This window comes from Pinus tabuliformis, chromosome J (assembly GCF_031772625.1).
Source record: "Pinus tabuliformis cultivar Carrire ecotype Pingquan chromosome J, CPIR1, whole genome shotgun sequence".
Taxonomy (NCBI): Eukaryota; Viridiplantae; Streptophyta; class Pinopsida; order Pinales; family Pinaceae; genus Pinus; species Pinus tabuliformis.
Window position 1 is genome coordinate 1,630,824,095 of NC_142295.1, and position 14,680 is coordinate 1,630,838,774.

A 14,680-nucleotide genomic window follows, 5' to 3' on the forward strand; every position below is an offset into this window, starting at 1 on the left:
AGAGATTTTTTGAAGTATAGGGTGACTGCTATTTTTCTTTTGGGAATAAAGGGATTGACTGATAGTATGACTGTGAATGAGGATTTTGATGGTGGCAGTAATGTAATGGGGAAATAGGGAATGAGAATTAGGGTTTAGGGAATGTATAGGGTTAGTGTTTAGGAATTATGTATAGGGCTTAGGGTTTGGTAATAGGGGGTAAGATGAGTGCCAATGGGAGAGGGAAAGAGGAAGGGATTAGGGAAATTTAGTGCAGGGGCATGGGATGTAGGAATATAATCACAAGGGAGTTAAAATAGTAAAAAACACAAAACCCTATGCAAGCTTGGCAAGACAATTTTGGAGGCAGCTAGGGTTTTATTTTTAAACACACAAATCACCACCATAGATGAAAAAATCCCTTGCTAGATCATATGTGAGGATGCACTTACTTGTTGAGAGGTTATTTGTGAAATTGGAGGCAGAGGAAAGCGATGAAATGTGATTTGGAGCTCCTCAGGCAGATGCGTAGTGCTGCCTCCCAGGTGCGTAGTGCACTTTCTATGCATAGCACACGACCAAATTCCAGTTCAAAACTTGCACCCAGTGTGTAGCACCAGGTAGGTGCGTAGCGCCAATGCCCAAGTGCGTAGTGTCGGTGGAAGTTTGAATTTTTGCTGCAATTTCACTTCTTTCTCCCACAAACCCGATTTTCTCCCTTTTGCTTTCTCTCTTGCACAAAATGAAGTCTTTCAAACACCAAGAAGAACTTTATATCCTCTTGATTTTAATTTTTTCATTTACAAACCCACTTTTCTAAAGTCCTTTTCACTTTGCTTTAAAAACCCTGTTTTTCATTTTGCAGTTTGACTCTTCTTGATCATTTGATGAACTGATGCTTTGATGTTTTTGTTTCTTGCAGTGGCTGGAGTTGGCAAGGTGACCAAGGGCAGTAGCTAAAGCTTATTACATATGAAAATATTGAAATTACATAAAATTTGTACATGAAATGGAAAAAACCCTGTTTTCACCTCAAAACAAAGTTTTGAGGTAAAAAACCCTTTATGAATCAAATCATCAGCGAATTTTGTAATTTTATGAACTTATTAGACATCCTCATGTGCCACCTCTTATTGAGTTTTTGAAGACCATGGTGGCAAACCCTAGACCTAGTGAGACCTAAAAACCCTAAAATGATTTTTGCAAATGGAATGAAATAAAATGATTTTTGCAAATGGAATGAAATAAAATGACAACAAATGACCTGAACATGTGAAAATAGGCCAACAAGTAAATGGCACGAGGGAAATTAACAAAGAACCACTACCATCAGTTGATCCATGACCTAATGGAATATAGTTGATCGGATGAGACACCTAATATGCATGCAAAAAGAGAAATTTGATCACTGATGGAGGGATGAAGATACCGACACTAACAGGTGGGTCCTTTTTCTAAGTTCCTGTGTCATCCGGTAGGATGTCACCCTCAATACTCTATTCATGTACTTGATGATTTATTGCTGGACCTTGAGATGCCTCATATTCTCATGACTCATGCTCAACACAAGTCTCTTCCACCACTAATTCTGCAGGACTGCCCATATTCATGGCTTTTGCCACTGACATGTCGGCTAGCACTGGTTCTTGTGGAGTAGTGTTGGCCTCCACACCTTCAACCATCTTTTCCTGTTCTTCGATAAGAGTTTGTACTTGAGTCGCAACTTCCACCACAATATCCAATTTCCTATTACTGACCTTCACAATAGGTGACACCACCTTATCAACCTTTGAACGGTGGGATGTTCGAAATTTTCTAGCTCCCCTCAATAGGCTTGCGGTGAAAGGTGACTGAAATAAATTTTCCTCGGCCTCACCTATACATGGAAAATCAACCTGTTTTCCTTTTCATTTCACTAACTGCGTGACTCTCTTTGAATTTTCTGCTGGTTCTTGAGAAGCACTGCTAACCAAAACTTCTGCCACTTGTACTAGTTTCGGTATGATTTGTGCGGATGGTGCTGGTTCTTGTGGGGCAGCACCCCATGCACCCCCTTGTTCGGCCCTTGGAATTTCTGTGGCAAGTGTTTCTTGTGCATCATCAACAGAATTACCGACATCATCAATTTCCATTATGTTTGCTTCTATGGCCTCCGCAGTCGATGCTGGTTGTTGTGGTACAACATCAACTACGACATTTCTCCCTCCTGCATCCTGTTCGTTGGTTTCCCCCTCCACCAGTAATAATCCTGCAAGTTGTTCCTTTGCTGATTCAACAAATTGTGGCCATGACACCAGAGTTTGGGCCAGTGCCTGGATAACCAGCAGTCGGAATATACTGTGGTTGGTAAGGACTCCCAATACTTGTCGAGAACGATGAGCAGAATATGCCATCAACTATAATCTTTTCATTAAGAAAAATGGCATATATATCGAGTAAACTGGGGCATGTCGATGCCAGAATCTTAAAATGATGTTTGAATAGAATAGAGAAATTTCCTTCACAAGTAATGTACCTTGATATGAAATAGGCGACTTCTCCCCAAGGATAGGGTAGCGATTTTTGGTCGTATCCCTTGCCCCTTTGAGCTACTGTCTCGCTGGCTTGCAAAAATACCTCTAGATATTCCGGCAATGGGGCCTTCCGAGAAAACCATTTCTGGCCCCCCTGTGGCAATCCACTGGTAACTGCAATGGCCTCCTCTGTAACCGGAACTCTCAGCCCCCGTACCTTGGAGTATTCGCCTTCTAAATTTAAGGCAAATTCTACTGTGATTGTTTCATCAAATCCCTGTAGTCTTTGAAAATACTTGTCCCAACCTGCATCCAGGAAAACTTTCCATACATCCCAGTTACTGAGAACCTGCACCATCGTCACTAGTTCATGTCGCACAACAAACCCCCCATTCTTGCTCAGGCTCCAGTAACAACGTTCAGACTAGTAGCGAAACCATTAGAGGGAGTGTCGGCAGGCTAGTTTCTTGCAGAAAAGGTCATGAAATAATATCATGCAAAGGGGTGTCGAATGGTAATACGCAAGTATATAAAGGGAAATATCCATAGCCAATCATAGAAAATACATAGAGAGCAAGTGGATTTTGGGGAAGAATGGGAAAAATCCTTGACCGGGTTATAATAGTAATGGGATATTATGATAATCACTTTGCATGACAGTCTGATTTAATTGGACAATCATTCACATGATGTTTCAAATCCGTATGGTTATCGATTAATCATGCAAAATGTAATGGTGTCATTATGGTTATACATACTAGCATGGTTTTTTAGAAGTGGCGTGATGGATTATTATGAAAATTTAACTATTTGCCGTATGCCATCATGGTTGTAACCCCCCCATTAAGAAATGACCGTCCGTGGTCATTCCCAAGTCATGTCACAAAATTATTAATCATTATGCTAAGTCTAATTAGGATCATACCTAATGCTTACGTGGCAGAGTAGCAACATGGATGGTATAATGGTGTTGGAGGATTCATAACGTCAAGTACTTAGAATATTTTTCTTACCAGTGTAACAACACGGGAAGAGTGACAGCATTGGGAGTAACGTCACCGAACACTTAGAAAAGTTTTCCACTTTGGAGGAGTAACAACACTGAACACTTAGAAAAAATTTCAGCTTCGAAGGAGTAACAACATTAGGAGTAATAGCACCGAAGGAGTAACAACACTGAACACTTAGAAAAAATTTCAACTTCAGAGGAGTAACAGCACCGAAGGAGTAACAACACTGAACACTTAGAAAAATTTTTAGCTTTGGAGGAGTAACAACATCAGGAGTAACAACACCAAAGGAGTAACAACACCAGACACTTAGAAAAAATTTCAGCTTCGAAGGAGTAACAACATCACGAGTAACAACACCGAACACTTATAAATTGTTTTAGCTTCGGAGGAGTAACAACATCGGGAGTAATAGCAACAAAGGAGTAACAACACTGAACACTTAGAAAATTTTTCTCCTCAGCAGCATAAGTTAGAAAAATCTGTGTGCACCTGTGGAAGTACCTAAAAAAAACAACGAGTAGTAACAACATTTATTCATATATATATATATATATATATATATATATATATATATATATACATACATACATACATATATATATGTATATATATATATATATATATATATATATATATATATATATATATATATATATATATATATATATATATGTATGTATGTATGTATGTATGTATGTATGTATGTATGTATGTATGTATGTATGTATGTATGTATGTATGTATGTATGTATGTATGTATGTATATATATATATATATATATATATATATATATGTGTATATATATATATAGATATATATATTAAACAGAGGATGTTGTGGAGGTATTCTCTGCACCAACAACCTTCAATCTAGATTTTTCGAAGAGATGTTTGATGAAGGCTTCTCTGGAGGCCGGGCGGTGGTAGAGTCTAAGTCATTGTCCATTTATAATAAAAGAAACATGTGAATCATCAGTCCTGACCAATCTAATAGTCCCGTTGTCAAATACTGCATCAAACTCATATGGTCCCAACCATCACGATTGAAGCTTCCCTTTAAAATCCTTAAAACGAGAATCATACAGTAATGCCCAATCCCCTTTATGAAACACCTTATTTTTAATAAATTTATCATGCCATTTTTCTCTCTACTGTTGTATGGAAGCAGTTCTATGGACAACCATTAAACTAATTTCATCAAGCTCATTTAGTTGTTCCAGCCGGTGTTTCTAGGCTTCTGAGAGGTCCAATCCTACTTCCAGAGTTGTTCTAAGTGTACTTATTTCAAATTCCACCAAGATCAATGGGGATTTTCCATAGACAAGTTCAAATGGCGAAAATCCTGTTGTGTTCCGCCATGTTGTTTTGTATGCCCAAAGAGCTTCAGGAAGTTTTTCAACCTAATCACGGTGATGATTTGCCATGGTCTTGGTGAGAATCTTTTCCAATACCATGTTTGTGCTTTCCACTTGATCGTTCGCCTGAGGATGATATCTAGATGTTATCCTATGCTTGATCCCATGTTTCTTCATAATCTTTTCTATCATGTGTGATGTGAACTACGCTCCTCCATTTGAAACTGTCTCTCTAGGAGCACCATATCTAGCAAAAATTTCTTCAAACAAAAATTCCAAGACAACCTGCTCTGTTGCTTTCGCTACAGCCTTGGATTCTACCCACTTCATTACATAATCTGTGCAGACTAAAATATGGACTTTCTGATGTGAAGGTGGGTTAAATGGACCTACAAAATCAATAGCCCATCTCTCGAAAGGCTCAAGAACTACTTATGGCTGTAACGAAATTTCATTTGAGCGACCAGGCTAACCCATCCATTGGCAGCTATCACATCTTCGAACATAGTTCCGTGCATCACTGAAGATAGAGGGTCAATAATATCCCATCTGTAACACCTTGTGGCCGGTTTGTTTGTCCACAAAATGCCCCCCACAAGGGCCATCATGAGCAGCTCTCAGGATCTCATAGATGTCACTTTTTGCTACACAACGATGGATCTGTTGATCACCCCCTGTATAAAAGAGGTATCCTGCTATCCATGAGTAACGAGCACTATGATGAATGATCCTCCATTGTTCCCTGTATGAAAAATATTGCGGTACTTTTCCTATAGCCAAATAGTTAGCAATGTCTACATACGAAGGGGTATTAGTAGAAATTGCAAACAAATGTTCATCCGGAAAGCTATGTTCTACAGGTTCTCCTTCATTATCAACATTTAATCTATACATAACATCAAAAACTACATTACCCTTGCCTGGTTTATCTATAATGGTGATATCAAATTCTTGAAGTAATAGCAACCACCTTGTTATATGCCTAGGAGTTACAGGTTTATTCATCAAATACCTGATTGTTGTGTGATCAGTGTGTACAAAAGTAGGATACCCAGTAATGTAATGTTGAAATTTATTAACGGCATAGATAACAACTAGGAACTCCTTCTCTGTTACCATATAGTTTAGCTCAACAAATGTTATATTCTTACTGACATAATAGACTGCGTACAGATTCTTATCTTCTTTTTGTCCCAACACCACCCCTACATCTATTTTAGAGGCATTTGTATGGATATGAAATGAAAGTTTCCAGTTAGGACCATGCAAGATCGGAGCTCGACAGATCAGTTCTTTGATTTTCTCAAAATCTACTCCACAATCATTTGTCCATAAAAATTCTACATCCTTATTTAACAGTTGAAAAAGTGGGAATGCTATCTTGGAATTTTTTTCTATAAAACACCTATAGTAACCAGCGCAACCAATGAAGCTACGTACCTGATTCGGTGTCTTGGGTATAGGAAAATGCAGAATTACCTTCACCTTGGTAGCATCAACTTGTATTCCAGCTGCCGAAAGCAAATGTCCCAACACTACTCCCTCTTCTCTCAGCATGTGACATTTTGTTGTACTCAGAGAAACATGCATTTGTTTACACCTTTTAAGAACTTTCTCCAAGTTTTCCAACCCTTCTTAAAATGACCCTATGTATGGTGTGAAATCATCCATATAGATTTCAACACTATTGACTAAATCAGAAAAGAAAAAAAAAAATAAAAAAAAAATAATATATATATATATATATATATATATATATATATATATATATATATATATATATATATATATATATATATATATATATATATATATATATATATATATATATATAGATATATATATATATATATATATATATATATATATATATATAGATATATAGATATAGATATATATATATATATATATATATATATATATATATATATAGATAGATATATAGATATATATATAAATAAATAAACAAAATAAATAAATAAATAAATAAAATAAAATAAAAATAAAAATAATCCCTATTATTTCCCTTTGAAAGGTAGCAGGCACATTACAAAGACCAAATGGAATGACTTGGTAGTCGAATGTTCCCCAAGGGCATGTAAATGTGGTTTTGTCCTGATCCTCAGGAGCTATTTGGATTTGGTTATACCCGCTAAACCCATCTAGGAAAGAGAAAAACTTCTTACCAACCAAGGTATCATGGACTTGGTTAATAAATGGTAGAGGAAAATGATCTTTCAAGGTTGCTTTATTCGGCTCCCTATAGTCTACACAAATCCGCCATTTACCATTCTTTTTAGGAACACTAACTAACGGGGATACCCACTAATTGTCCTAGATTGGGTAAATGAATCCTACATCCAATAATTTTCTAAGCTCTTCTTTGAAAATGTTTTTCAAGGCAGAGTTCATTCTTCTTTGGGGTTGTCTCACATGTCGACAATATTATTAATATAAATATGATGAGTACACAAATCGGCAGGGATACCTTTCGTATCAGTATAATCCTAGGCGAAAGCTTCTTTCTGTTCCCAAAGGATCTTTAGGATTTGTTTAGTCTGGGATGGTGAAAGATTAGGGTTGATATTTAGTGTCTTCCCTGGATCAATCTCCACCGGTATGCTGTCAAAGAATGTTGTTACAGGAATATCTTCATTTCTAATTTCTGATCCAATAGTTTCCTGTGTTTCACAGCTCATGATAGATTCCAAAAACTGCCGAGTTGGATCCGGAACAGCATGAGGGTTGCTAATAAAAGTGTTGATAGTGTCATCCTCTGTCTCATTCTTAAAGCAGAGGGCTTGCCCCATGCTAAGTACTGGTTGGGGTTCTTGATGTTTAGTTTCGATCCCATCCAAAGACAAAAAGTTATGTTTTAGCTTTCTCTGTGAACTTGGTTCTGCAAGGGGATAGAGAATAATATTTTTCGTATTTTCCCCATTAGAAATTATCATGTTTCCATTGACACCTAATATAGGCATCAGTGGTTGCAAGCCAAGGCCGTCCTAAAATAAGGGGGTGACCACTAGCTAGGGACTGTGTATGTAGGACTAGGAGATCAACGAGATAGCGCCAAGAATCCACTGAGATTGTTATGTCCTTCAGTTTCCCTATTGATCTAATTGTAGATATGTCAGCTAGCTCTAATACTGTAAGGGTAGGCTTAAGATCACGAAATCTTGGTGTAAGCATGGTTTCAGAGGTAATTACATTAATTATCGCGCCCAAATCTACCAGTACATTTGGAATATCTACCCCATTAATCTGGATTGTTAGAATCGGGTTCCCAGGATCCCCATATTTTACAGTCATAGCTTTCCCCAACATAATGTCAGATAATCTCCCCATAATGAATTGTAATTGTATCCTTTGTTTTCTTCCCAAGTCTCTTGGAACAATATTCTCTGATAGTTTTAGCATAAATAGGTACATCTTTCATGGCTTGAAGTAGGGGGATTCTGAAAAACAGATTATAAAATTCTCCTAAAAAATCAAATTTTGGCTAAGGGACCTGTTTACTCAGGGCTAATCATTTTGGATAAGGAGGATTAGTTTAACAGGCATGAGTAACAGTCAAATGAGAAGGAGAATGTTCCACAGATTGTTGGGGTGTCTCACCCCTGACTGCTTGAGATTTTGGATTTTCATCGTCAATATTTTCAACAATAACGGGTGATGTTGGAGCATTTACTACCCAACTAGATCAAAAATTCATCTTATTAAATCCTGCAGTAGAAATGTTATACAAAGGAAGGTTGAGGGTGTTTGTTTTTTGAGCGCCCTTATTATTTGGATTTTGGTTTGGTTGAATGGGAAGTTGAGGTCGGAGAGGAGGATTATTGGAGGGAACGTTAGAAGGCAGCTGTAACTTCTCTTGTTGTGTAGGTTGAGGAAATTGAGCGGTAGGGGGAGTAGGGCTACGTCAGTTTTGAGACCATGAAGAACTTGAGTTAGGTTGAGGGTACCATGGTTGCCAAGGTAAATACTAATAATATTGAGGCCAAAAAGGAATTGACTGAGGATTCATATTATAATATTGAAAAGGATCCTGAGATGTACCTGGATTTAAGCTTGATGACCATGGTTGCCATGGTTTCTTAGACCCCATAAATCACAGCTGATATGGTTCCTCATTTGTCCCTTGAAATACTGGCTTTAGTGTTGGAAGAGATGGACATGGACCGATGGAGTGACTCTGTTCACAAATAGCACATGTCTCTATAGTGTATAGTGGACACTCCTTCAGTGGATGTTTCTTTCTACATCGAGGGCAGAAAATGGCCATGGTTCTTTCCAACTCCATCTGCTTCTGCTTTGCCTACAATGTATCCATTTGGGAAGATAATGTGCTTAGGATATCAGTTTTCAAATTATCCAATAGGTTTCCAATTTCTTCTTTTGTGATTCCCCCACTTGATGCTTTGAAGGTCTAGACTCCTTGTCTATTCCTTGCAGCTCCCCTTGAACATTGAATGCAGAGCTCACAGATGGTGTCAAAATCTTGTTTAGATATATCCCCTTTACCTACTATGTTTAACAGCTCCAAAGATTCTTCCCTCAGGGCCCGGAGAAAAATAATTTTCAGGATATCCTTATCTAGGTCACCGTGGCCAGACCTCTGGAGAGTGTACTTAAAGTATTTCTTCCTTAATGTCCCGGGATTTACAGTAATCGTGATATTTTTCCAAGAAGGTGTTCTTCATGTCATCCCAGGTAGAGATGGATTTTCCTCCTAGACCCATAAACCATTGCAATGTTGTCCCTTTTAATGTAGAAGGAATTTTTTTTAGCTTTTGATAATCATTGATATAGTCATATCCTCTGCAAACGATATCAAGCTCAAATAGGAAAGTGTATGGATATTCCATTGAAAGCCCATGGAAGTTTGGCAGTGCGAACAATGGAATAGGCTTCACTGGTGCCTCACCCCTGATATCCCTAATTAGGAATTCGATTGAAGATTTTTGGGGTGCCATGAATACTTTCCAATACTTGCTTGGCATTTCAACAGGTTCTTGATGTGTAACAACTGATGGTTGTGGAAGTTTAACAACACTCCCCTGATTGCAAGGTAAAGAAAATCCTCCAAAGTCTCCTTCTTCAATCCTTGGGTGGATCTCTTCTTCTGACCCTCTGCTGGCCACTTCCTCCCTGTCTGATACTAAGGGAGGTGTTTATGATCCCTCTGATGCCCTGCTTCCTACTTCTTCTTTAGCTGTCAAAAGGGATACTTCCACTTTTAGGGGCGGTATAGGTTGTTCCATAGAATGCCCCTCAGACTTTGTGTGAACTTTCACCCTAGTAGCAGCTCGCAAAGAGGCTTCTAATGCAAATTTTGCAATAATCTCCTAGATATAGGTGTTCCTCCCCAAATCCTTCCTTCCTTGCCGTTTGGGTCCTCCTCTGTCCCTTTTATTCGAACCCTTAAAACTTACACAGCTCAAGACCTGGAGCAAGGTGACAAAAAAAATAAAAAAAATCTTTCCCTCCGTAGGACGAGAGAGTGGATCTTTCAAAATCAAAACAAACAAAACCACAAGAAAATTCTAAGCTTAGGACCTGGAGTAGGGTGAAAGATTATTTCCCTCCCTAGGACAAGAGAGTGGCCCCTATAAAATAAGAAAGAGTGAGAAAAAAAAATAAGAAAAACAACAGGAAACAAAAAAAAAATAACTACGCTCAGGACCTGAGGCAGAGTGGAAAATCCTTTCTCTCCCTAAGACGAGAGATTGATTCAAAGATCAATGCAGTTATGTTCTTGCACCTCGATAGCCTCCTCAGCAACGATGCCAAAATGTTGGTGTCCAAGTGTAAATTCTATGATTCGACCCTTTACCACATTAATATGTCAATCTGGGGTTGTTTATTATTGCAAGGGTATCATGCACTATATATGTAGGGGAAAATTCATAATCCAACAATTGATGAGGAGTTCAATTGATTAATTAAACATTAAATCTGAAATAATAAATAAATTCTAGTAGCATAACGATTCACGGTATCAACTGTAACAACCATACGTTTCACAACAACACACTAACTCTCACAGCAAAAGGAAAATAAAATGCATAACTAAAAACAATACTCACATAAGCACACATGAGCAACACCTTATCAGGAGAGCGGGCCCAACTCCCTGGTCAGGGATGTGCTTAACTCACAAATTCACGAAAGAGATTAGAAAGCTGGAAATTGTATTAATACCAAAAGTAACTGTTACAAATCTCAGAGATCTCTTGCTAACCTGACTCCCAGCTAAAAATCCCCTTTTATACAATTACATCCAAAAACCATGGTTGTTGTTTGCCTAAAATTACATGATAGCTGTAACAACAACACTGAATCAAAATATAGACGAAAGGAGATCTGCAGAAGTTGCACTGTAACAGTTGTGGGTTAACAATATTGTCTCTAGCTTTGGTAATGAATCTTGACCCTGTGGCTCCAAATCTGCACGATTAACAAGATTAGCATCCAATTGTTGATGATTCCTCGGACTTAAAGATAAATGACTAAATAAATTGTGAAACATGACAAGGGTTATACTTGTAGGGATTTTAGGCACAAAATAGCTAGTATGAAAGTATAATTAACAAGAAAACAAGGTAAAGAGATGAATAAAACAAAGTAGTTTTGGCCCCCAACACTCTTCACAACCTATGTAAAATAACTTATTCTCAACACACTTATGACCCTTAGTGTAATTTCTATCACAACTGTAACAAATCCCTTTTGTTATTTTTTAATCCAGTTATTGTGGTGTCAACCTTGTAGGTTGTGGAAGGCTAGGAGCATCAACATGTTAGGCCCCTATACTACTAGTGTAACCCCTTATTGTTATTAGTATAACCCACTTATTATATTGATGTACCCATGTAGTGCCCATATTGTTACTATTGTGCCCCATAGAAGCCCATTATTGTTATTATTGTGCCCTTACATTATTATTATTATGTCGCCTCTGATTATGTTATGACCCCTTAGACTCCTATATATAGAAAGGAGGTCTTTTCATTTGTATCATCGAATAATTGTTCATTTATGTAATGTAAAGGAGGTTGCCCCCTCGAAGAGGTTGAATTCTAAGGCGTTGATCTATCTTTTCTATCTTTTCTTGAGCTGGTTTCATAACATTAGGTATCAGAGCTTTGGATTCTAGGGTTTCGCTGCTCCAAACAGGTCATCGTGGCATTTTCGCTATAACTTTTGTTCTGTGATGTTTCCAAAGTCGCAAAAAAAACCCATTTGAGAAGAAATCGCGCTGAACCTTGGGTCCGAATTTCAGAGCTTTTCGCGTGACATTTGCGGAGATATGATCTAAGGAAGTTGGTCTTTTTGCAGACTCCTGAATTACATTCAAAACAGGTGACCTGGGGAAAATCGTCATAACTTTCTCTCTAGGGATCGGATTGAAATTTCGTAAGAAGGTACATAAATAGGACGGAATTTAGTTTTTTGTATGCATTTTTTAGATCCAAATGTCGAAAGGTGACACGTGGCACTTCATACAAGTTCGCTCTTCTAGAAAGGTCTATAATCAGGTCATCTTGGGAGATTGTGCATAACTCTTCCTTAGAGAATCCAATTTGGATCAGACTAGTGGCATTGGAAAGAGGACATAGAGGGCTACTATAGGTCACAATTTCAGAACTTAAAGATCCGAAAGTACAGAGTTACAGTCGTTTCAAGGTCGAACTCCTAAAATCAATAAAAAGCAAGATGAGGAAGTTTGATGGCAAGGATCCGGTAAATTGGATACTTCAGATGGAGCAATATTTTGATCTACATGGTGTACAACTGTTACAAAAGGTATGTATTTCATCTTCATATTTAGAACCAGATCAATTTTTATGGTACAAAGGGCTTTGTTCTCGTAAACAACTTGTTACGTGGTCAATTTTCACGGAGGAAATGATAGCACATTATGAGGATACAAAGAGCAACACCTTCTTTAGAGCAACACCACAACAATTGGAAAGAGTAAAAGGGCTTTGTGACATAGTGGAAAGCAAAATTATGGAAACCAGGAAGCGTACCCCTCACAACTATAAAGATGGAAGTGTTGTTTCTCCTAACCTTCCACAACCTACAAGGGTTACACCACAACAATTGGAAGAAAAAAGAGAAAAAGGGCTTTGTTACAATTGTGATAGCACATGCACTAAAGGTCATAAGTGTGCTGAGAAGAAATTATTTTACATAGAATATGAAGAGGAGGAAGAAAAGGATCAAGAAACATCAAAAGAAGAAGATATACGCCAGGACCCCACCCCAGAGAAAGAAGAAATGAATCAAACCTTATCTTGTAAAGCATTGGCAAGAATTACCACTCCTCAAACTCTCAAGATAGAAGGACATATCAAGAAGAAAAAGGTGCAAGAAGTGAAATATCACATTGAGAAAGAAGAAATGAATCCAACCATATCTTGTAATTCATTGTTCGAAATTACCACTCCTCAAACAATCAAGATAGAAGGACATATCAAGAAGAAAAATGTTCAAGAAGTGAAAGATCACATCGAGCATCAAGAAATGAATCTGACCATATCTTGTAAAGGATTGGAAGAAATTACCACTCCTCAAACTCTAGAGATAGAAGGACATATCAAGAAGAAAAAGGTTCAAGCAGTGAAAGATCACATTGAGCATCAACAACAAGTTCTCCAAATTTTAAAGGATAACGCCACTTCGGTGCAAAATCAAACGAAACAATAGGTAGATCAACATCGTAGTGAAAAATATTTTGATGTAGGTGATTGGGTATTTTTACTGCTACATCTCAAGCAAGCTATTTATGAGAAGGAAATGTTGGCAATACTACATGCACTTAAAAAATGGCGACCTTACCGAATGGGAAGACTCTTCAAGGGTGAGGATGTGGAAGCATTGTTTTGTGCTATTTATATTATCCAAACAGATTGGATAAACGAAGCAAGGGATGAAGGGAAGAAAGACGAAGAAGTATGGCCACTTATTCAAAAGTTGCAAAAGATCCCAATTCAAACAATATTGCTAGAAATTGAAGAGGAAGGAAAAATCATATTGGAACCTGGAGTAGTCACAGAAACAAGAACCCGACAGCTACGAGATCGATCAATTTCAGAGTATCTCATCAAGTGGAAGAACTTACCCGTTGAATATTCCACATGGGAGGACAAGAATTTTATGCAGAAGCATCAAGAACTACTCAAGCGTTGAGGACAACGCTTTTTGAAGGAGAGGGGCATGTTAGGCCCCTATACTACTAGTGTAACCCCTTATTGTTATTAGTATAACCCACTTATTATATTGATGTACCCACGTAGTGCCCATATTGTTACTATTGTGCCCCATAGAAGCCCATTATTGTTATTATTGTGCCCTTACATTATTATTGTTATGTCGCCTCTGATTATGTTATGACCCCTTAGACTCCTATATATAGAAAGGAGGTCTTTTCATTTGTATCATCGAATAATTGTTCATTTATGTAATGTAAAGGAGGTTTCCCCCTCGAAGAGGTTGAATTCTAAGGTGTTGATCTATCTTTTCTATCTTTTCTTGAGCTGGTTTCATAACACAACACTTCCATTTTTATAGTTGTGAGTGGTAGACTTCCTTGTTGCCATAATTTTGCTTTCAACATTTCTTGCCACCATGAATGCCTTCCTGATACAAATTGGATCCATAGAAGACTGTCAAAGAACCATGACTATATCAACTCAAACAAATCTCTAAAGAATTCCAAAATAGCGATCAAAACACCCTGAACCAGTGGCAATGGCATCCAACATGGAATGACGAGGACCTCGACCAATGCGCGATGACCGAGGCCCCTGGA

The 14,680-nt window shown here is 37.8% G+C and overlaps 1 protein-coding gene across 1 annotated transcript; it reads right to left on the reverse strand.

Moving 5' to 3' along the window:
* Positions 1 to 5,394: 5,394 nt before the first annotated feature.
* Positions 5,395 to 5,979, reverse strand: LOC149233744 (uncharacterized). Its single transcript, XM_089382282.1, has one exon. The coding sequence runs from the start codon at positions 5,977 to 5,979 to the stop codon at positions 5,395 to 5,397; it is 585 nt and encodes a 194-aa protein (XP_089238408.1).
* Between the last annotated feature and the right edge of the window lie 8,701 nt (positions 5,980 to 14,680).